This window comes from Myxocyprinus asiaticus, chromosome 7, assembly GCF_019703515.2.
Source record: "Myxocyprinus asiaticus isolate MX2 ecotype Aquarium Trade chromosome 7, UBuf_Myxa_2, whole genome shotgun sequence".
Classification (NCBI taxonomy): Eukaryota; Metazoa; Chordata; class Actinopteri; order Cypriniformes; family Catostomidae; genus Myxocyprinus; species Myxocyprinus asiaticus.
Genome location: NC_059350.1, coordinates 46,688,096 through 46,713,891, shown reverse-complemented (window position 1 = coordinate 46,713,891; position 25,796 = coordinate 46,688,096). Strand labels below are relative to the sequence as shown.

The 25,796-nt window shown below is 38.1% G+C and overlaps 1 protein-coding gene across 2 annotated transcripts in view; it reads right to left on the bottom strand.

Annotated features, from left to right (window-relative positions):
• The window catches only part of LOC127443491 (FERM, ARHGEF and pleckstrin domain-containing protein 1-like), a 102,868-nt gene that overhangs the window by 39,359 nt on the left and 37,713 nt on the right, over positions 1-25,796 (bottom strand). For both annotated transcript variants that reach the window (XM_051702159.1, XM_051702160.1), the window contains exons 3-6: positions 4,950-5,054; positions 4,818-4,860; positions 4,635-4,713; positions 1,482-1,579 (exon numbers count right to left, since the gene is read on the bottom strand). In XM_051702159.1, coding sequence (XP_051558119.1) covers positions 1,482-1,579; positions 4,635-4,713; positions 4,818-4,860; positions 4,950-5,054 — 325 coding nt within the window. The remainder of the gene's footprint in view (positions 1-1,481; positions 1,580-4,634; positions 4,714-4,817; positions 4,861-4,949; positions 5,055-25,796) is intronic.

Below are 25,796 nucleotides of genomic sequence, written 5' to 3'. Positions count from 1 at the left end.
AAACATCATTGCAGACCAGGTACACCCCTTCACTAGCAATGGTATTCCCTGATGGCAGTGGCCTCTTTCAGCAGGATAATGCACCCTGCCACACTGCACACATTGTTCGGGAATGGTTTGAAGAACATGATGAAGAGTTCAAGGTGTTTCCCTGGCCTCCAAATTCCCCAGATCTCAATCCGATTATGCATCTGTGGGATGTGCTGAACCAACAAGTCTGATCCACAGCAGCTCCACCTTGTAACTTACAGGACTTGAAGGATCTGCTGCTAATGTCTTGGTGCCAGACACCACAGGACACCTTCAGAGGTCTTGTAGAGTCCATGCTTCGGCGGGTCGGTGCGGTTTTGGCAGCACGCAGAGGACAAATAGCATATTAGGCAGGTGGTCATAACGTTTTGTCTCATCAGTGTACATAATAAGTACATTGTATCAAATGCTTAAGTAGATAGTAGTTTAAGACCACTAATATAATGAATTACAACTATTAACAATCACAATACATTTTATTGAGGCAAATCAGCTGTTTTATAACCATGGCTCATTTAACCATTCTTTTTAAAATACACAATATTGAACATATAAGTGTATTCTATGGATGGCTCTGATAACAGCTTAACCCAAAGTAACTGGTTTCCATCTCCCTTTGGTTTGTACCGCTGGTCAGAGTCTCTTGATTCTATTACTGATTCTACACTAGTCCGCATCTACCTCAGTGCGAGTGGTTTCCATAGCAACTAACCAGTCTGTGATGTTGTGATATGGAGTCAAAGCTTGTTTTAAATGATCTGAACATGTTTCATATGAGGGACAACACTGATAATCTGCTCTATCTACTCAATATGCGTGTCGTTTAAATCAGTGTTTCTCAACTGGTGGGTCGCAGCTGTGCTCAGATGGCAATGGCAATACAAGGAATCTTCTTCCTTCCAAGGAACATTTTTGATGGTTGCCAAGGCGAAATTCAGGACTGTCGAGGCAAATTTAATGGTAATCATCTCATGTTCAGCGCTTTATACGTGCTAAATATGCTGCTCATCTGAAACAAGCATTTGCACAGTGCAAGCCTGGTTTTCATGGGAGTGTGGCGCGAGCCATCACAGAACTACTCGCACCAATGGTCTGCTCTGCTCTGCTCTGCTCTGCTCTGGCCTACTGGAGCACGCGCGTCAGCCTGGCTTCCCTCGTTAACACGGGTCAGACCACAAAACTAAAGCAATCCATTTGATTCTTAGTGAGTTTAAAGTGCTAAAGAGGAAGTCGAGACAGCCCTGACATTATAAACCACACTGACCAGCATAAGAGATAACACTGTGCTATGCGCCAAAATAAAGGTAAAAGGTATCACGATTTTAAAGTAGTAACAGTAACTGTGGTATTTTGACCAAAATGGTATAGTTTCATATTAAATAATCTATTAAGTAGAATCTATTAGACCGTTTGTGTCTGTGTGGTGTACATCCACATGAAGAGGCTCTTACACTGCACTATATGAGACACCAGCAGGGCGGCGCTGCTGTCATTGCAGGTCAAGCGTCCACTTGCCAGGTCATGTTTTATCTGCAGGGCAAACAGGTACCTGTCGAAAGAGAGTGGGACATCATTAGTGCAATTAAGAAGAGACACTAAATTGAAATGACAGAGTTAATCAATATAAAGTGACAGATGCTAATTGACTGAATTATCAGCACACACTCATTAACCACAGAACATTAGAGCACAAAAACTATTAAACCAGGATGGATTTTTCCCTTCAACTAAACACCAGGGTTCCCACAACTTTTGCCCAATGAATTTCCATGATTTTCCAGTTGTTTATGATAAATAGCTATTTTTTAAATTGTTTTATAGACATTATTTATTATAGACAAATATTTCCACAGTCATCATGCTGAGAGGAAGGGAAGACCAAAGCTAGCTTGTAACTCAAACTTCAGTCGTGTTTTTAAAGTATCTTCTCCTGACACTCACAGCATCAGTGAACTATAAAGAGGAGAGATACATGGATGTTCTAATGGAGTTTGGCAATGTTTCTCTCTCAGTGTGTCCATCTGTTATCTGTTCTCATGCCAGACACATTTACTCAACCAAAACAATCCTCACTCACCTCACTCAGTGGGTTTGAGTTGATTTTCAAAATGTACTGAAAAAGATTTCAGCTATATTTACATTATCCGTCAAACAGATTTTACAGCTTGAAGCAATTTAAAGAGACATTACGAATGTTCTCGGACGAAGCATTTTAGGTTTGGCAGAAATGTAATACATGCCATCTAAGGAAGAATAAAAAGTTATTTCGCTACTGCCAACAGCTACTGAAAGTCACGCAAAAATACAGAGTCGCCTTGATGGTAAAAATTCAATGGAGACCCAAAAAAGGAAGGTGTCTGACTTCTCACTCTGTGCTTTTTCGTTTTCTTTTGAATGAGTCTGGACTTGAATAAACCAACAGGGAAATGTGGTTTGCCACACAAGTCATTCTGTCAGGAAACCCTGCATGAGTGCGAGTTCAAATTTATTATGCTCTTGTCAGGCAACAGCATGTCAACACAAACAGCCACAGAATATCAAAATGTAGTTTGGCCATTACAGTGTGTTTAGAGTAAATAAAGGCAGTATCATGATTTAAACGTCAAAGACATTTATTTTCTAAAGGGGAGGTACATTACAACTAGGGCTGGGCAATATAGCTACAAAATTATCCCTCAATATTTTATTTTCAGTCTTTTGACAATATTCAGTATACATGATATTTATCTTGCTCTGAAATGGCTTACAGGAGTGATTTTATTTTCAATAAGAGAGTAACCATAATTTCAACCAAACAGCCATTGTTGCAAAGTAGACTGGAAAGGTTTAAAACATAAAGTAAAACAATAAGTAAAAATCTAGTTAAAAACAAAGCCAAAAAAAAGCTATTTTAAGGTCCAAGCACATGTGAAGAGAAGATGTCCCAGAATAAATCTTGCCGTCAAATTTCAACTGCTTTGATCACAGTTATAGCGCCCCCTAGCATCTACCATTTATGAGATTTGGTATGTAACTTCATAATGCTTTGTTGTCCATGTGTTCTAAGTTTAGTTAAGTTTCAATATTGCACTCACACATACAGGCCAATTAGACACTATGGGCCACACCCAAAAATTAATTGGTTTAATCTTCTGAACGATTTAACAAATCGAAATTCTTTTGAAGAATTTTTCTCAGGGGGCTCTGTAGATGATCCATACCAAATTTCATGCAAATCAGACAAATGGTCAAAGACGAGTAAAAAAAAGGTAGAAAAGTTAAGGGTTAATTTATGACCATTGTCCATTCGCTATTTGAGTTATTAAGTGCTGAAAACTGATTGGCTGCTGGTGGCCATTTTTGTTGTGTCGAATCAATATTTTAAAGATATGTTTGCATTTGAACCAAAGAAGCAGCAGTTCAAGTTCCAACTTCCTTGATGAAATGGTTGCAGAGTAATGATTACTGCGCCCCCTATGGGCAGACTTGGACACAATTTGGCTCACATCCTCAAAATGTCTACACGTCAATGTTTACCAAGTTTCGTTAAGCTTGGACTTCGTGTTTACAAGAAAATGTTATTGGCTTGTAACTTTGAAGTGCTTAGACAAATCAAAATTCTTTTGATCACTTTTTTCTTTAGATGATGTATTCCAAATTTCATGCAAATCGGACAAACGGTCTAGGACTAGTTTGAAAAAGTATGTTTTTCAAAAAATGTAAAATAGCAGATAAATGTTATAGACAGAAATTACATTGGAGATATATACAGTACATTTTGTTTGGCTTGTTTCCACAGTGTTTTTTTCACAAAATATACACACCAACATAAAAATACATAATAATAAACAGCAATTTTTACCTATATTTATTTTAATAAATATATTTTAATACATGAAAAACACCACTCTGAGACTTTCGTGAACATTTTAAATGAAGACACAAATAATTTCAACAAGAGTTTTGAATTAATTCATTGAAACTGAAAGTTTAAACTGATCCACAGAAATTAATCAAACTTAATTCTAACAGTTTTTGCGTTTTAAGTTAAAATCAGAGACGCTATTAAAACGTATCTGTCTTATGAATCTAATACTCGTGAGTTGCAAGACAAGAAAAATCATAAAATTATTCTAATGACAGTCATCTGGAAACTTAATGGAAAAAATAAAAAGCACTTTTATATCGTCGACAAAATTTATGACTAAATCACAAGCAATTTTTATCACCAGAAAACCATCGCAAATATATAACAAATATTTGATATATCGCCAACTGATTCAGTCAGGAAAGACTGCGGGAACATGTTGTTAAATGCTTTATGCTCATCAATTATAAAATGCATTTTGGTCATAAATATGCAATCTGTTGGGGACCATTACAACCTGTCTTTGTCATGATTTAAAGGGCACTTAATTCACTTTTCTACAAGAGATGTATAATATTTATATAAAAATGATTGAGAGAGCAATGACTACATTACAACCAAACCAAATAAATACATCTAACTGTAATTTATATAGAAAGGCATGCCAGGAATCAAAATGTTGCTGTTCTCAAAAAGATATAATGAATACATTACAATGAAGTCAGTACATGTCTTTATTACAAGAACACAATCATACCTAGTCAGCTCCTCCAAAAGCTGAGTGTGATCAGGAGGGAAAAACTTCACCACAAATCGTAGGATTGTATTCTTGGGCCCTGCAGAGAAAGAATGTGAAATATGTTGACATCCTGTTATATCGTAGTTTTCCGACGGCCATATACAGTATATGAATTTATATTGATGCTGATCAGATACGTACGTCTGATTTGCTTTAGAATTGGCTTCAGCAGATCCAACCAGACCTGAGAAGAGAGTCATATGAAACAAAAACAAAAATTTAATTTCATGTTAATTCCATTAAAATAAAAATTAAAAGTGAAGTTTTGCTTACAGTCATTTTGCGGTTGTCTTGGAACTCTAAGCCAAAGTAATCGCCTTCGATGAGATTCAGGTGAGAGCACACAAGGTCAAACAGAGCCTTACCAGGAGCACGTTGCTGTGGAAAGAGAAGAAATTGCTCATTAAGATCACTTGACATGAAACAGAACATTTGAATATAAAATTTGTGACCTACAGTCACTGAATTTAGTTTTCATAGTAACTGCGACTTCTCTGATTGGTGGATCTCTCTTAAGGATTATGGGTAGTGTAGTTCTTCCCTGTGAATTTGGCTACTAAGCATTTTTAACCCTCCTTTTGTCTTAGGATCACTTTTGACCTGGGACAGGTAAAGAATATGTTATAAATACTGCACAGTTTTTGGTAATGGAACCGAACGTTGTGACTGTCAAGATCATCCAAAAAAAAAAAAAAAAAAAGGAAAGATAAATTGAGACATCCTTAGCTAATGTTTGCAAGTTTTCAAACTTTTTTCTCCAATTATTATTATATATTTTTTAATCTTTTAAAATGCTCTTACTCCATTAATATTAAGAATAGAGAGAGACCGATATATCAGTTTTACCGATTAATCGGTAAACTCAAAAAAATCTATGTCGATAATTGCTGATATTTTTTTCATAATTTTGTCATTTCAAAATAAGAGTCCCCAGTGTGTATCGGGCTTGTTTATACTTAAAAGTCCTGCGCTATGCACAAAATCTTTTTTCTAGTTATTATTGGGATTTTGGTTGAACAAAAAGTGTATCTGGGATTTTATTCATTTTGAACTCTTTGCCTTTGCCCACCATAGTAAAGAATGAATGTTTTTTGTGACATTATAAATCGGTTTTAAAAACTATTGGCCAATTAATTGGTTATTGGCCTATCCCACCACTAGCTATCGGTACTAGCAAAATCCAGTATCGGACGACCTCTAATTAAGAATGTAGCATTTTCCCCCTATCATTATACCTTTTGGGACCACAATATAACAGATTTTCATTAAGGGGAATCTTTAGTGCCGCTGGACCATAATAAAGAATTTATGAATTTTTAATGGTTTTCAATATGGGTCAAAAATTACCTGAATGAGAAAAGGAGGGTTAAATGAAGTTGAAATCACACTGACTTGTGGTTTCTAAAGCATATCACTTAATAACCTCAGCTCATGTTGGGTCTGTCTTAAAAGACGATGCATTATCGTTAAAAATAAATTTCACTGTTGTGCTCTATTTGCCTTCGTTATTCTTACTTGCACATATATAAACACAGCAAAAGCAGTACTTTGCATGTTGCAGACTTGTGCTTTAACCTTGGCTTCTGTTTACACTGTGGTAGGGATGAAAGGCTTCATTGAAATTTATAATTATGATAAACTGTGTCTGCAAACACTGTAGGCAAACACTAAAGCCAACTGCTTGTCTGCAAATAAACATGCTCCTAAATGGCCATCCATTTCACAACAGTTTTAACAAGACGCTCGGCCCAGATGACCTATGACCTCACTGTAAAAGCATCCAACACAAACATAAGAGGAAGAAAGACATCAACATGTGCAGCACAGCTGACTTTACAGTCCCGTCAGCATGGTAGAAGAAAGTGGTAAAAGAAAACACCCAAGAAGGCCACTCAAAACACTGCCACCCTTCAAGGTATACAATACAATGAGTAATGTGTTATAACATAAAAGAAACATTGAAAACTGAGCACCTCTCCAAAACTAATTTAAGGTCAAAAGTGCAATCAATGTAGACAGATTTTCCTTGAGATAGTGAGATTAACAGATTACTTCAAATTTCAGGAAATGATGGAGGTCTAATTCTTTTACAATGAGCAAAATACAGGAAGAGGTTAACCTTGGACAACCTGAGAAAACATTCCGTTGCCCTCTCCTCAGTGCCTTCATAATCTCGACTTCATCACATGACCTGCCAACAAAAATGTCCACTGTCTGCCAACTCGCGTCCAGTAAAAAACATGTTAAATCAGGCACATGAAGGACAACCTGAGGTTAAAACTAGCAGTATTCGAGTGGAAATAGACTTTCATTTAACATATGGAGAACTTCCACTACTGTACATCTCCCACAGACACACTCTTCTAAGATAAATGAGACGATATATCTGCGTTCCTTAGTTCTTCAAGCGTAGCAGAGTTGTGTGCATGTTTATAGTAATGCTAGGCTAGCCACTCCTAGTGAATAATAGTCTCTCAGGACGACATGAAAGGATCGTTTTAATGCATGTTCCGCGATGATGTTGATGAGAGAGCTCAGAAAAGTGCAAAATGGTATAGCCTAACTGAGGTTTGGAGCCTTAAAGGAGTACTCAAGAGATTAGCACTCATGAAAAAAAAAATAAAAAAAATAAGTGGGATTTTCTTTAACCCTCAACTTTCAGAGTTGGGGCGTGACTATTAAAGAATAATTTTAAAAACGAATTGGTACTGATCATAATTAAAACTGTTTGTACGCAGTATTGTTTTGTTGATAAAGAATAGAGATAAAGCTCTCCAGTAAATACTATAAATTTTTTACAAGACTGCGCAATATCACAAAAACCAAACTATATTTCCCATTATTATCAGATTGATGGCGCGTCGTGGAAAAAGAAAATGCAAAAGACGATCACTAAAAAACTTAAAATGCTGTCTTGTAGTAGTGTTAACGAGATTAGCACACATGAACACCACCACAACTCAACTTTGAACTGGGGGCATGTTAAGAAAAATGGAAACTAATTTGGTATTGATCATAATTACATTTTAATTGTGAATGTTGACTGCAATTTACTTTTTGTGAATTATTAATAAATAAAGCTTGTCAGAAAATATTATGCATTTAATTTTGCTAATAAGGTGACAGAATTGCGCAAAATAATGAAAACAAAACTACATTTCCCTTCATTATTAAATTTCAGCACATGACAGAAAATCACGATAAGAAACTCGGCTAGAAGAACACCACCAGATTTTCCGCTCCTTAACGCTGAGCGAGGTCGGCCGCCCATTTGCCTTTGCCCAGCAGCTCCGTGACACCTACCGGCAGTGGGTGCTGGCCAAGGAGGACAGCGACGCCGAGGATGCAATCAACCTGGTGGTGCTGGAGCAGTTCGTCTCCCAGTTGCCGAAGGGGACGGCCGAGTGGGTCTAGTGCCACCGACCGGCATTGCTGGACGAAGCGATCCAGCTGGTGGAAGACCATCTGGCAGTGTATCCAGGGGCCAGCATGCCCCACGCCATTCCCCCCTCTAATGTCTCCTCCCCTGTCTCTCCCCTCTCTTTATCCCAGGTGAAGGAGTCCACTGCGACGAGTGTGGGCGGGGGGTACATACCAAGCCTTGGTGGATTCAGGTTGTAATCAAACCTCCATTCATCAATGCTTGGTTCAAAACGGGGCATTGGAGGCAAATAATCGGGTGAAGGCGAGGTGTGCACGGGGATATTCATGATTATCCTATAGTGACCGTCACGGTAATATCCTGGGGACAAAAGCATAATATTGAGGTGGTGGTTAGTCCACCATCAGCTAATTTTGGGAACTAATCGGCCGGCTTTTCGATCTTCATTGAAGGGGTTGTGTGTGGATGGGTCCTGTGAGAAAGTAAATTGGTGTGGGATGTGCGAAGTGCTTGCTGGGGAGGCATGGCCTGGGCAGGCTGTGGCTGCTCCACGTCAGGCTGACGCTGGGGAAGGGGAGATGTCATTCTCCCCCGCCCTTAGGGAATTCCCGGTAGGGGATTTCCCACTAGAGCAGTCACGAGACGAAACCCTGAAGCGCACGTTTGACCAAGTGAAAGTGATTGATGGTCATTGTCTTCAGCCGGGCATCGCACTCACATATCCATATTTTTCAGTTATAAAAGATTGGTTGTATAGAGTGACAAAGGACACTCAAGATAAATGAAAATACAACCCAGTTGTTGATACCAAAGAACCGTCGGGAAATGTTATTCCAGGTGGCTCATCATAATCCGATGGCAGGTCACTTGGGACAGGGGAAAACACTAAGCCATCTCATGGCCCATTTCTATTGGCCGGGCATTCACGGGGATGTTCGCCGGTGGTGTGCGGCATACCGTGAATGTCAGCTGGTGAATCTGCCGGCCTCTCCAAAAACACCATTGTGCCCCCTTCCATTGATCGAGGTTCCTTTTGAATGAATTGGCATGGACCTCCTCAGGCCATTAGAACGGACAGCATGCGGGCATCGCTTTGCGTTAGTCCTGGTGGATTACGCAATGTGATATCCGGAAGCAGTGCTGCTGCACAATATTTCAGCACGTAGTGTTACAGAGGCACTCTTCAAAATTACCTCCCGAGTGGGGATTCTGAAAGAAATCCTCACTGATCAGAGCATGGCTTTTATGTCACGTACACTACACGAGCTGTACAAATTATTGGGTATTAAATCGATTCAGACAAGCGTGTACCATCCACAAACTGACGGCTTGTTCAAACTTTTAATAAGACCTTAAAGAATATGATTCGTAAGTTCGTGCACGAAGATGCTCAGAACTGGGATAAATGGCTCGAACCCCTGTTATTTGCAGTCTTAAAAGTAGTATTTACAAGTTTAGTCAACTTTCAATGTTAAGGGCATGAAAATGACAATCTTGGTGGAATTTGGCAAACTAGCCACAAACTTGCCACAAATTTGCCATTCATTATAATCACATGCAAAGGAGCTTGTGATTCGCCGCAAATGTTTGCCAGAGGCAACAATGGACAATTTGCATGTGAAAATGATCAGTGGCGAACATGCGGCAAGTTTGTATGCGTATTGTGTATTGTTGTTGAAGAACAGTGATAAAGTGTGATAAAAATGTGACCTGGACTTGTTATAAGAAGGTACAAATGGAACAGAAGGCAGAAAGTTTAATCTACAAACCCAGTTGCAACTACAAAACAAACCACAAAAAGTACGCTAGCTGAAAAATTCCCACAAATTTTGAGGGGTCCATTGAGGCCAGTTTTCCAGTTTCTCCCAAGAGCATCTCTCATTCCCCTGTTCATAGCAGCTGTGGCCCACCGCACAGCGGTCTCCAAGCCCACCGGGTACCAGCTGTTTCCATGTGGTACAAGCAGAAGGCTAGAAGAGCCATGGAGCCACAAGGGAGCTAGGAGAGTTGCCAAATCTCGCACCCTCCGTCTGTTGCCAACACCAACCGCTGGCACCGCCAACTGGCTGAGGAGCTCCAAGTTTGCTAGCGTGTGATTAAGTCATGGGCTGCATGGTGACCAAACCGCTGGTGATATGATGTGGGAGAGAGAACTGACCAGGTCATTAAAGGGTCGCTGAGAATCTGACCCCTAGAGTAAACAGCTGGACTCGTGAGCAGAGAAATCTCTTCAGAGCATGAGATGTTTGCTTTGAAACACAAGCTCAGAAAAGAGCTATGGGGTATGGAAACGGAAAACATTCATAGACTAAAAGGGATTTAAGTCACGCATTCAACAGAAACAAAATACTGAAGCAGCCAAAACTAAAATTAACAATGAGCGAAGGCAAATGCTTTTTTTTTTTTTTTTTTGTACCTGTGGACAAACATATCTGAATACACCAGCATCACTTTTACACATTTACAGCAGTTACCTTCCACCTACTTTGATCCTTGACCCTAAGGGCAAAACCCTAATAGCACACGTACATCACACAGACGTCTGTTTGATGTGTGTTTACACAAGGAAGACGTATTTTTTAGGTTGTTTGCTCATTTGCATTACGTCTACTAGACGTTTCCTATCGGATGTCAATAAGACATTCAGCAGATGTCTTTGAGACATTTAGGATTTAGAATGTTTGCAAATCTGATCTTTTTAAGATCTAAGATCTAATTAGATTGTGATGCTTTTCAGATGAAAAGATCTAAAACGGACATCTCAGAGAAATACCTGTAGAATCTGGGAAGTACATACTTAGGGTTTAATGTTCTGGTACATCTCGTGCACAGTGTGAGCGATGCAAATTTCGTAATCAGCACTGTACATCTACTTTAATTCTGAGCAACAATGACCCTAGCCTTAACATGCACGGCTAAAGAGAGTCCTCACTGCGGTTTACCTGATATTGCTGACAATGTCAGTAAAAGCAGAGGTCAAAGAGAAAAAAGGCATTATGGGAACCAAGAAAAAAAAAGTGAATTTAACATCTTTCACACTGCACTGGTCACCAGCGGTAGATGCACTACAGTAGCTGCGTCCCTCCCTTTCTGCACTTCTATGTGTTACTGTTATTAGATCCAGATGTTTTGATTCAGAAGCCAAACGCTGTGTTCAAAGCTCTGCCTTATGATTCGCTCACACAATTAAATGCATCAGCAATGTAATTAAAATTCAAAGTGTTATCAGGCTAGACAAGGGATTGCTGAAACTCAATCAGTGTGATCTTACAATTGATCCAAAATCTACACTGTCCAGCACAGGAAATCTGCTTATTTCAACAGCTGGTGAGCTTCATCCTTTGTCTGAGGTGACTCCATTGAATATGGTATTTATAGCACAATACAATAGAACATGTTTAGCTACTATAGTATATAGTTTGGAATAATAACAGACCTCACAAGAGGAAGGTTCATTTTAGGGTGGGATCTTGTCATGGATGTTCAAGTAAAATATAATTAATAAATAAATGAATTTTACAGAAATTATCAAATACATGTTACTTTGTTATCAGTTTAAAAATAAACTGCAGATGGGGCCTGGGTAGTTCAGTGAGTATTGACGCTGACTACCACCCCTGGAGTTGTGAGTTTGAATCCAGGGTGTGCTGAGTGATTCCAGCCAGGTCTCCTAAGCAACCAAATTGGCCCGGTTGCTAGGGAGGGTAGAGTCACATGGGGTAACCTCCTCGTGGTCGCGATTAGTGGTTCTCGCTCTCAATGGGGTGCGTGGTAAATTGTGCGTGGATCACGGAGAGTAGCATGAGCCTCCACATGCTGTGAGTCTCCGCGGTGTCGTGCACAACGAGCCACGTGATAAGATGCGCGGACTGAAGGTCTCAGAAGCGAAGGCAACTGAGACTTGTCCTCTGCCACCCGGATTGAGGTGAGTAACCGCGCCACCACGAGGACCTACTAAGTAGTGGGAATTAGGTATTCCAAATTGGGAGAAAAAGGGGATTAAAAAAAAAAAAAAAAAGATAAACTGCAGATAAAATGCTTTCCAATGTCACATTTCCTTTCAGCCTATTTAATAATAATAATAATATCCATATAATGTTTACTGCAAATCAAGCTGTTCACAGAAATCTCCAAATTATTCCTATGGGATGATCAGTAAAGCTTATCATTTACACATTTGGCAGACGCTTTTATCCAAAGCGACTTACTTAAAGTGCATTCAAGGTATACATTCTCATACATTATCAACAGCAACCAATGGGGCGGAGTTTAGTGAAGGGTCAAATAGGCACTAAACCAGAACTACTAGTTCGTTTGGCCAGGCAGTTACATTCTCCAACACTGAGTCATAGTGCACATTCCAGCAACGAAAATGCACAATAGAGACTTGCAGAAAGGCAAATTATTCCTTTCTTAAGAAAACAATAAAGCTCTAAATGAATATAAATCATAATTCAGCTATTAATCTTGCAGAGCAGAATTCCAGTCAGCGGGAGTCATATGAGATCTCATTGAAATTCTGCTCAGCTTGAACGGGAAGATCTGACTACAGCAACAGACTTCCATATTCACCATGAGAACTCACAGAAAGACACACAATTCTCAATGCTTTGCCTGGAGAGTTTAGATAATGAAACTATTCATCGGTAGAGAGAGAAGAATTGATAACATTCGATTCAGATTTTTGTTAAATCTTTTTCCCAGCAGCTAAATATCACAGAGGCATCACAGTTCATTGCTTTAGAAGTCCCCAAAACTAACCTCAGATATTCTAGAAAGGTCAGTACTAAAGGGCAACAAATTACACACCAAATCCTGATGTTTCATGATCAAAGTAGTTTTCAGTGCATGTACGTCATACTGCACACATACAATACTACTGAACTCTTGCACTGGATTGCAACTGTTGTGGTTAAATTTTGTAATTGTGAATCGTGTTTATAGTCTAAACTAACCAACTAACAGACAGACTGACTGACTAACCGACTGACTGACTGAGACTACCTAAAATGAACTGACTAACTGACTGACTCACTGACTGAATAACCAACTAACTGACAGACTAACCAACTAAACGACTCACTGACTGACTGACAACTAACTGACTGACTGACTAAAAATAACTGACTGACTAAATGACAGACTCAGTGACTGACTAACCAACTAACCGGCTGACTAACTGAACTAATTGACTGACTAATCAACTAACTGATTGACTGACTAATTGACCAACTAACCGAATAAACTCAGACTAATCTCACTGACTGACTAACAGACAGACTCACAGACTAACAAACTAAATGGCAGACCAACTAAACTAACTGACCAATTAAACAACTCACTGACAACTAACTGACTGACTAACTGACTAAATGAATGACTCACTGATTAACTGACCTAACTCACTGATTAACTGACAACTAACTGACTGACTAATTGTTCGACTAAACTCACTGACTGACTGACTGACTAAAACTAACTGACTCACTGACTAACAAACTAACTGACAGACTAACTAAACTAACTGACTGATTAACCTACTAACCGACACAGTGACTGACTGACAACTAACTGACTGACTAACTAAAACTAACAGACTCACTGACTAACTAACCAACTAACTGACTGACCGACTAACCAACTAACTGACTGACCGACTAACCAACTAACTGACTGACAGACCAACTAGCTGACTGACTGACAAAACTAGCTGACTGACTGACAAAACTAGCTGACTGACTGACCAACTTACCAACTGACTGGCCAACTAACTGACTGACTGACCAACGAACTGACTGATTGCAAAACTAGCAGACTCACTGAATGATCAACTAACTGGCTGACAGACCAACCTAATAACTGACTGACCGATAAATTGACTGACCTGTCAGCATTCTAGCAACCACCTAGAAACGCACTAGCAAGTAAACAGAATAGCAACCACTAGAAACACTTCAAATCTCTCTTTAAGTATTTAAACTACATACAAACTACATCCATCCCTGGAAATGTTACCTTGCTTTGTAGTGAAATACCCACAGTGAAACTCTCATGTACACGTGAAAAAGAATAGAACAATTTTCTAAGACTGTAGAGATATGCCATGTTGAAGGTAAAAAGCAGTTTGCATTTTCCATTCACATGAGCTTATCTCTGATTGGACGCTGATGGCAAATAATGACAGCTCACAGAACTGCATTTATCGACTTTTAGTTGCCAAATATCTGCCACCTTTTCAAGTGGCCCACCAGACAAAGTCCAGCCTGTAGAGAAAGGATAAACTCGCCTGCACTAAACGCCCTTTATAAAGATCCGAATACCATCACTTGGAAACACTTGGCAGCCTTTGCAGCTTTGGAAGGTTTGGCAGCAGACGGCACAGACTGTGCTCAGTACAGACAGTTTCACAATGCTCCATTCATACAGCGTGCTGAAAGAGCTTTTCAGGACGCTTTTGATTATCATTTTTTTTTTTTTTTTTTTTTTTTTTACATCTAATGGGATGCACAGGATCTGACGAATGCTGCTGTTTGCTCACAAGGACAAGAGTGCTCAATCTTGTGAAAAGTATTGCGAAAATGAGGAGACTTTACTGAAAGTGGGAGTTTGTTCCAAGCAAATAAGACCATGAATTTTAACATGCAAGAAAGGCAAATAAAGCCAAAAATAAATAGACTTCAAACTGAACACAAAGGAGATTTTAGGCACAATATTAGGGACTGACGACCTCAGTAACCATTCTGTTGTGAATTTCTATTGCACATTTTAGCCAAAGGGTGGACATGTGGAATCACCCGCAAAATGCACATAAAACTATTTGACTGCACAAATGAACAAAAAGACACTTTCTGAAATCAGACATAAATGGCTGAGCTCCCAAAAAAGGAAAGTCATTTCAGAGCTGGAGAAAATAACATATTGATAAAAGATTACAAAGACAAACATGTTTTTTTCTGTTGGAATAGCATACGCACCAATGAATCATTCAAAATAAGACCAGAACGTAAATGGGGTCAAATTAAGGTTGACTTAACATTATTTAACAATCACAATAATGTGTGAGTGACTAAACGCCCAATAGATCAAATGTCCCATAAAATATTAAGCCTTTTAACCAGCAGTTACATTTGTGATTTGACCAGAATTTAAAAGCAAACGCCCTCAGTGAAACGGAAGCTCTTAGACCGCAAACCTCTCCAACGCCCCGTTGACAACCTTCACATCAGATAAGATCCAGATGGACAAACAACACAGTGTTATTGAAGCTACTCTTTAATTTAAAATGAGTGAAACTACAGTCAAGCTACCATTTAAAAAATGTACTTAGTTAAACTACAACATATTAACAAAAAGTAGTCAACTATATTGAAAGCAATAATAATTACAAATAAAAAGGGGTATATCTTTTTAATTTATAATTTAATCAAATCATAAATAGGTGACAGCATTAAACTTGAAAAAATACATTAACACTTAATACAACTAAAAACAGCTAGAAAAACATCCTGTTTTTCTATAAATTAGTTCAAAATACAGTAATAAACAGCAGCATTTTAATTCATGTTTAAAATGAAAATCCCATGCAGGGACACAAATGGTAAATAATTTTATTTAATTTACATGAACCATCTGAACAAACCAATTTCGCTAGAATGAAATGAACCTTCGAGCGCAACAATAAAAAGCTAAATTAGAAACGCCGATGTAGTGCTACAACGCTAATCACTGGAAAAATTAGCTTAGAACTAGAAAATCTACACATATTTGAAAGCAGCTAAACTACAGCCGCACAAAAAATGTAGTTAAGTAGTTAGTAACTAACTTCCTAACAATGCACAGCAGCTTGCAATTCAACCAGCTTAGTGCTAGCAAAACAGAGTCTCAATAGCAAGGTAATTGTGGACCCCCTAATAAGATCTGACAAACCGTTTATGCACCCAACAGTACGGGTGGGTGTATATACGGGTGAGTGGAGTTTGATTAGATTTAAAGCCCAAGCGTTATTATATGCTGCGGTCAGATCATTAAAATGCAGCAGTTATCATCGCGCCTCAGAGGCTATGCTAATCATGTCACACACAAATCGAAGCTAATGAAAAATACAGCAGAGCGGAGAAACGCAAGTCACGCTCTCAACTAAAGTGGAGTTAGTAGATTAGACAAGGAAACCTTCCCATGGGTAAAACCACATTATTGCCTCCTCATTATCAAATAAGATGAATTATGGGCCACTATTTAAGGGGAAGGTAGAATCAGATTTAGCTGCTGTTGTTCAAAGAAGTCTTTCATGTTAGCGTCGATTTTTTCAGTCTAAATGCCTTTTAATTAAAACACATTTTAGTCTTCTAGGTAGTTTTAGTTTTAATGTAGTTTAAGTTAAATTTGAAGTGTGTAATTTCTGCGACACTAAAGTCACCAAACAGAATTGCAAAATAAACTTTGATTTCAAACAGCTTTCTGAATATGCCTCCTGTCTGCCGTTGATCAAACAAACAAACAGTCCCGCCCCCAACTCATGGCATTGGTTGAGTCCATGTTGTCAAGTTGGTATGGACGAGTCACTCAAAACAAACACAGGAATTTTTGAGTGCCACAGAGACAGTGTTTAGAGTTCGAGAACATTATCCTATAAAAAGCTAATAGCGTTATAGCAAATTTTTTCACTAGTGGCACCAAGCAAAATTGCAATCTGTTTGTTTGAGCACCTCAGTACAGCACTCTCAACCAATGGCGTGTGTTTGTAGCAGGGACTACTTGGTTTGTCTCAATAATAGTAGACAGGGGAGTATTTAGAATTCTGCAATTTTCATAAACTAAATTTAATTAGTTGTCATTCTATTGCCATTAGAGGTGCAGAAATTACACACTATAGCTTTAAAGGTAGCATGAATCCAGCATGGTGGAAGGTGACTTCATACCGCTAATGCTACAACTAGAAGCTTATGCTATGTCAATTCACTATGCTACTTACATTATGTCCAATCTAGTTACGAAAGTATTCTGATATAATTAGCTTTAGTCTTTGCCAATTTGATTGGTATGCAAATGGAGCAGTATATTGCTGCATGAAAATGCAGCCTAAAAGCAGGACGAGATAAAATGCTCCCATCATTTATTTGTCTATAAAATTTCATTTCTCTACCAATTTGAATTTTCGGAAAAATGTACGTTCAAACTCCTCCTAAGGCCATTTGTCCGATTCACACGAAATTTGGTATACATCATCTGAACACCCTCCAGACAAAAAGTTAACAAAATCATTTTGATTTATTTTTTATTTAAGTGCTTTAGAGTTACAAGCCAATATATTGTTTGAATGTGGCCTGCTGTTGACTGTACTAAAAGAATCTCTCAAAGTAGTCGAAGTGTACATGCGTCAAATGCATTTATATGGGCTCATGGTCAAAAGAGTATACTTTTTGAAAGACTGAGCACTCGATCATGAGTGAGAAGGAACGGAACGTGGAAAAGTATATCCTAGCCTTAAAATGCATCTTGAGGGTTTCAAAAGAGTGTCAGTTTGAAATCAAGTGAGAATAAAGTGAATTGGATTGTAATTGTCCCAACTTTTGGGACAACCTTGCGTCTGTTTTCTCTACAGTACATCCTTGCAATGCACGATCCCCATTGAAAACAATGGATCCACGATGTCATCTGCAAGCTAGAGTTCATCAGGCTAAACTCCAGTGTGTAGGCGCCCTTACAAAAAAAAAAAAAAAAATGCACTGTACATAAAAGATACTCATCACACATTGTCTAAAAATTCCAAAGGCTATTCCTTGTACACTAATGGTTACTCATATTGACACAGCTGTTCTCTTGGCCAAGCCTTTGGGGTGAGATGCAGGTCACTGCTGACCCGAGTTCCAATTTGAGAGTCCACAACAGTCAATTTCTAAACAAACATAAGCCATCAACCAAGAACCAACTATTCAAAGGTCAGTTTTGGTATGATGATGGCATCTGAGATAGCTTACAATTGACTACAAATCAACCCAAAAATCAGGGTGGAGAATAATGTCCTCTGATCTACCCCAGACCCCGTTCCCCTTCAAAAGCCTGGAGAAATTTGTTCTCTAGAGAGCAGTCAATTTGCCCCTATAGGGATCGTTAAACTTCTTAACCTACATCACAATAAATCCAGTTACTGTCCAATCCATTTTTGATAGGAACACTTGCTGAAATGGACCCTCGAGGACATAAGATTCTCAGCTATCCAGATGCAGATGGGACAATAATTTTAGTGCAGGGTGAAAGAAATCGGACTGACAACCAGCAAGACTGAGAGCTATGTTAGTGCAACCATGTGGAGACTGAGATAAGAGTTGGAGGAGGTAAACAGAAGATGTTTAGGAATGCAGAAGCAGATTCCAAGAGTAATTGGACATTCTACAGTGAACGGCATCTGAGGAAAGGGAAATTAAAGATCATTTTACAGTCATACATCCCAGTAACTGAGATTTAATAAATCTAGTAAGGTGGTTTAATAAGGACATATTGGCATTGAATTACATTTCAAATCTCTGTCACTAGTGATTTGCAAAAATGCTTCGTATTCTGAATGGCTAAATGTCATGAAGACACGTCCGGGTCAAATTTCACCCCAAAATAAAAAAGGAAAAAAAATAAGAAATTATAATTTTCACAAAGAAAATTAAACCTTTATTAGTATCATTAAGATGGTCATTATTATTTTCATGACAGCTTAACATTTAAATCAGATTCTCATTACTGTATAAAAATACAGTAATTCAGTCAATAACTTACAAAAATGTGTGTTTTATAAATATATTTTTAAACTATTTAAATCATATCATGAGGTGGGCATTTATTTGTCATGAAAATAATGTCACAATTTTTGAAATTTCTTGAAAGTTTTCATGAGATTCACTGAATACTATATTTACGGATACATTTATTTGAACAAAACCTCTATCTACAGAACCCACCCAACAAACTACAGTTATTAAAGATTTTAAATGACTGAAATTAATTATTAAATGAATGTTAAATCAATTAAATGTTTTAGATTTTTTTTTGGCAATCTTAAATTCTCACGTTCTGTGTTCTCAAGAATCGTTTAATGCGAGGGCACGGGCTGTCGTGACATGCTATGATCTCACCGCACCTGCCGTCCTGGAGGTCATTACACTGGTAAATGCGAGAGATTAAGGTTAACCACACCCACTCTTTCTAGTTCCCTCAATCCATGTTTATAAATCAAACAGAGGAGGAAACACAACCTCGTGCCTGACCTACAACTTAATCTGCTTAGCCATGGGGGGATATATCACAAGTCTTACAGGCGGCATGCGTTCACTAACTGCTGAAACATGTCTAATAGTAGTGTTTCTTTCAGTTCAATCCTGTTTCTATGACATCAGGAATATTACACCTGACTGGAGTTAACCAAACATCCCTACTGAATGATTCTGAATTGTAATACAGTCATAATAGTAAGCTACCATATTGCTGATATTGGTGTTATATGATATTTTACATCCTCAAGGTCTAATTTACAGTGGCGAGAAAAAGCATGTGAACCCTTTGGAATTATCTGGTTTTCTGCAAAATGTGATATCATCTTCATCAAAGTCACAAGTATAGACAAACACAATGTGCTTAAACTAACAACACTCAAACAATTGTAATCTTTCATGGCTTTATTGAACACATTCCATTAAACATTCACAGTGCTGACCTGGCATCCAATTAATGAAACGAAATTGGAGGTGTGGATTAGAGCTACTTTGACTTATAAAAAGCACTCAAACTTGTTAATTTTTCTACTCACAAGAAGCATTTGCTGACATGGACCATGCCTTGCAAAAAAGAGATTTTAGAATACCTACAATCAAGAATTGTTGCTTTGCATAAAGCTGGAAAGGGTTACAAAGTTATCTTGAAGAGCTTAGATATGCATCTATCCGCAGTTAGAAAAATTGTCTATAAATGGAGATGATTTAGTACTGTGGGTACTCTCACTAGAAGTGGCCGTCCAGACAAGATGACTTAAAGGGCACACCGCAGACTGATCAATGAGGTAAAAAAGAACCCTAGAGTGACAGAAAAACTCTTGAAGGAATCATTGGAACTGGTTAACATCTTCCTCTTAAAATCATGGTTAGGGTTAAGGTTTGGGTAAGGGGTTAAACTTAAAACTCATAATAGCATAGTTTATTGGTTCATTTATTTCTCTCTGTGGGAGTAATAGTCGTACATTTTTATATGAGCCAACTCGTGATTTCTTAAGATTTCATACTTTTATTACATCTTGTCATGACACTGGTTTGGTGTATATCTTAGGTCCTGTAACTGGTCACAGGTTTCTTTTTAGTTTTTTACCATTTTTAATCTCCCCTTTGCCATCACTAATTCAAAAAAAATGATGGATTGGTAACACTTTACAATAAGGTTGTATTCATTAACATTAGTTACCATTATTAGTTAACATTTACCAATAATGCTAGATTGTTACAATACTGACATACTAAAATACCATGGTCTTTACATTGTACACCAAGGTGCTTCAATGTGTCAAAAATAATCACAGAAATTACCATTGTACCACATCCAAAAAATCATGGCAATACCAAGTCACTTTTTATAATTTTTCAATAGTGGATTGCTAATAAAATGAAAAGTCCAACATAAAAATGTCTTGAAAACCTTTGAAAACATTCATCCTCCAAAATATTCCTTCAGTTGTTTCCACTCTCATTGATCTGACCCATATAAAGGCTGGAATGGTAGGGGACCAGCAGCTCAGTAGGGAGCACTCATTCACTTTGTTTGGGTCATGTGATAAGCCAAGGTCCTGCCAAAATTGAAGCTCTGAATCAATGCCAAACTACACGGAAGAATCAGGGCTTCCCATATCCCAATTTAGCCTGGTTATTCATGCACATTTTAGTGAATTTGTATTGAAATACTTGTGGCTGTTTGGGTGGAGTTTCTGTTTAGAGCATGAAGCTGGTGTTAAAATGCAAATAACATGATTTTAAAAAACAAAGGCCTTGTCAAGCACATGAGGAACTGTACGTACTGTAGACGAGATATGATATCAGACACCAGAGATAGCAGCTTTTTCAAAAACAGCAGGAAATACTGTTACTGCTCATTATTGGTTATAGATACCGACAAAAAACTACCAAAAAAAGGGACCCATTTTATATTACGTGTCTTTAACTACTATTTACTTGCATTTGATGCAATGTACATATTTTGTAAATGTGTGTTGCTGCATTGTACTTATATTTAAAATACATGCATTTAATTACATCAGTAGTTACAATGATCACCCTAACCTAACTCCTACCCCTTACCCTAACCCTACTCCTAAACCTACCCATACATTAACCTCACTTTTGTAGTGACACCAAATCTAATGCCATTTTGCATCACTCCTAAAGTACCATGGTATTACCATCTGATACCATAATTTTACCATGGTACCGCTACAGTACTTTTTAAAAAAAGCCCAAATTGAAACACTAGCACTAAGGGGTTAACAGTCAAGTGACATCACTAGTTACTAGCTGAATGAATCATTAGGATTATTAGTTTAACTTATTAACAGACCGGTTTCTCATTTACTTCCGAAAATGAGAATAGATCAAGTTTAAAGTTGAGGCTGAAATTCCTCTTTAAGGGAACATAGCAACCGTTAATGAAGCAGTTACGTAACGACTGAATTTTCCAGTTCTTGTGGAGCCCGGCGGGCCTGAGGCAAACTGATGCTGTCTATGCAGGGAACAGGAAGGCCTGTTTCTTTTACCCCAAACACAAATGTTCCATCACAGGGTGATTCATTGAGGAAAACAAACCGATTTGGCAGAGCCACTGAAGCAAGAGCCAAATTAGATTTATCTGTCTCATTCCCCTCATGGCTTCATAAAATTAGCCATTTATCTTATGTAATACTATCATATCCTGCTCAGAATGCAATACTAGTGTAGTGCTGATGGCATACTGCCTAAATTTTTTAAAAATTGTAAAAAAACAAAACAAAAAAACAATATGAATTTTCCCCATAAGTGAATTGATTTTAAACGATAAGCTCTGAGGTCGTTAATCAATGGTATTTGCTTCTATTGAAGTCATTGGTCCAAGTTATTTCAATTATATCATGTTTAATTGCAGAATTCCTGATGAAGAACTACACTACCCATAATCCTGAAGAGCGATCCACCAATCAGAGAATCACATCAAAAGAGCTCTGCAGCTCCGCCCACTCCCATGCCCCACTGTGAATAACACAATTTTTTTTATCTTTGTCTTTTCCTCCGATTTTCAAATACTTTTTAGCTTCAAATCAAAGTTTGTATTGTTTTAATTCACCTCGGAGCTGGTTGGTTTGATTCATGGCTGACAACTCTTTTATGAAGGATTTTATGAAATCCCTATGGGAAAAATGAAATGGAAAAATACTTCTGAAACCAAGTTGTGCTCTATTTCCAGTGTGACGAATGAACCTGAAGTAATATCAAATGCTATTTTTAACACCTTTACTCATTATTTGATGACAAAATTTAAGACAATTTTACCAAAAATATTCTGAACACGAATTGATGTATCTGAGATAACTAATAATGTGATTTAATAACAAGTGACAAAAATGTAGCATACTTCTGATTGAATGTTTCACACACTATAGAGTTAAGTAGGCAGTATACAGTGAATACTACACAGTATGGTAGTATTCCATTCAAAAACACAGCCTTTTTGTATACTGCAAATTTTGGCTAATATAGTAGGTCATCCAGGTCATTCCATATATACATAAATTTGCATAATGCGCACAGTACACGTGCTGTAAAAGTAGTATGTAAAAGAGTAGTATGCTATTTCAAACATAACCCCTGGTATTAATAAACATGAAAACCTCCACATACATTTTTTATATATTGAGTTCATAAAAGATGTAAATAATTTCTGTTCATCTACAATACAAAAAAATAGCGGCCTATATAAGCAAACACATTGAGGTGTTGAATGTGTGAGAGGTTGGCCACCAAATCCTGCTGTTTGTGAAAAGACCATTTGTGCTGCTATCAGCTTGGCTTTTAAGCTAGAATGTTTAGTTTAGGAAGTATTTGGCTTGACGGTAATGATCAAGACTGTTTGCATGGCCGACCGACACAGACACTTAACAGATGGCTCGAATGGCATCTAAACCCCGAACACATTCCTTCGGTAAGAAACACTCCAGCCGTATATATTTCGGCAATGACTATCGTTTATCAAAATACGTTTGTATGTGGAAAAATGTGTGAATATTCCTTTAATGGAATAGTCATTTGGGTTTGGAATGACATTAGTTCATTTCAGATTCATCAATGACCTCAGAGGGGTATTCATTCATAATTCATGGCGAATGAGGAATGTGGAGAATATTCAATGCAGTTAGTATGCAGTTAGTAAACAAAGAAAATCTTTTAGTAATTAAATAGTGAGGTCAATTTAACTAAGTTTAACTGTGTGAATGGTGATTAGGACTGGACGAGGACCATTTCTATGTTATTAATGATATTTAAGACTTTTTACGGCCTTAAATTTTGACCAATTAAATGCAAGACGTAATAGTTTTTAAGGATACCCTACACCAATGAGCCAAAACATTATGACCACCTGCCTAATATGCTGTTGGTCCTCTGCGTGCTGCCACAACAGCGCCGACCAGCCGAGGCATGGACTCTACAAGACCCCTGAAGGTGTCCTGTGGTATCTGGAACCAAGACATTAGCAGCAGATCCTCAAGTCCTGTAAGTTGCGAGGTGGAACCGCCGTGGATCCGACTAGTTGGATTGAGATCTGGGGAATTTGGAGGCCAGGGCAACAGCTCGAACTCTTCATCATGTTCCTCAAACCATTCCTGAACAATATGTGTAGTGTGGCAGGGTGCGTTATCCTGCTGAAAGAGGCCACTGCCATCAGGGAATACCAATGCCATTAAGGGGTGTACCTGGCTGCAACGATGTTTAGGTAAGTGGCACATGTCAAACTGACGTCTACATGAATGGCCGGACTCAGGGTTTCCCAGCAGAACATTGCCCAGAGCATCACACTCCCTCCACCGGCTTGTTATCTTCCCAGAGTGCATCCTGGTGCCATCACTTCCCCAGGCAAACGGTGCACACGTACGGCCGTCCACGTGATGTAAAATAAAACGGGACTCATCGGACCAGGTGACCTTCTTCCACTGCTCCAAGGTCCAGTTCCAGCAGCAATGTCTGATTCAGTAAAGAATTGTTCATTTGATTCAGATCTTTTCAATGAATCATCTGATCCAGTTCACAAAAGTATTTTGAATAGTTTGTTCACGAATCAGATTAATCTGCTCATCACATTAAAAATGTAGATTACCAAACACATAGATTTTTGCCCATTACAGCGATTTTGCGTTGCATGTAAACAGCTTTACTGGCGATCTTATCCAATGTGTGCAAGTATTGAGAGAATGACTGTTTACGTTTTGCCGTTAAAAGCAGAGAATAATCCAATGACTTCAAATCTTATGTAAATGCAGTTTTCTTGTGTTGTCGAATTTTTTGAATAAGCTGATTTTTGGTAGTTTTCATCATGTTGGTGTACGTGTGAACACACTCAACTGAATTTAAAGCTTGTTGATTAAATGAATATAAATGGTCGATTTAAACGGCTGTTCCTTGCACTAAGCTATTATATGGTTTAGGGGTCAACCGATATGTTTTTTTTTTTTTTTCAGGGCTGATACCGATACCAATTATTAGTAATCAAGGAGAACGATAACCGATATTTGGGGCCGATATACATTTGCAGTAAAAATGTACATTTGAAATAAACAGTCAAAAAGTCTCTTAAGAACTGGGCAAGAATGAGGACACTGTGGCCCAAAGACAACCAAAGAAGTGGATTATGGGGGATCTTCTACAGTTTATATAAAGATCTACTGAGGAAAAATACTGTATGGGGGTTCAAGGGTAACCCCTGAGAGAAAATGTATGTAAAAGTCTTTTTTATATTTTCCTTAAAATGCAAATCTGCCAAAAACAAACAATGTACATCTAAATAGAGCAGTTTAAAAATACTGTTTGCTATAGTAAAGTATAACTGGGCTGACTATCAAATAATGGAAATGTTTTACATTATAAACAAAGAACTCATAACTTCAAAGTTTTGATTGTCTTTTTTTGCCATCCATGCCACATATGATGTTATCTCTGATTAATTTTCACAAAATGTAAACAAAAATCTCGAAACATGTTGATTAATTGTGGTCCGGATAGAAAATATCCGGGGTTCAGACCCGGATCGCGGTCCACTAATTAGTGACCGCTGGCGTAGAGTATTGTAATGTTTATTGAAACTTCAGTATCTGCATTCTTACCTCTGAAAACAGCTCGTCCTCTCAGTGATGCATCTTGCTGCTTTCCTCTTTCCAACCTCTCCCCCACGAATACGGAGTACAGTGTTGATTGGCCATTTACTCGTGACATATAACCAATACGATAATACTGTGGACGGGACACTGAGCCAGACTACAAGCAGTAACCTTTCAGAGAGAGGCGGTTGCATCCGAGCCAACAGAGTGCATTTTAAAATGTATCGGCAATCAGATCAGACAAAATAACGATTCCGATAATTAGAAAAATTAAGAATATCGGACCCGATTATCGGCCAGGCCTAATATGGTTCTAGAGTCATATGAATCACTTTTATTATACAGTATTTTTATGATGCTTTTGCATCCTTTCTCA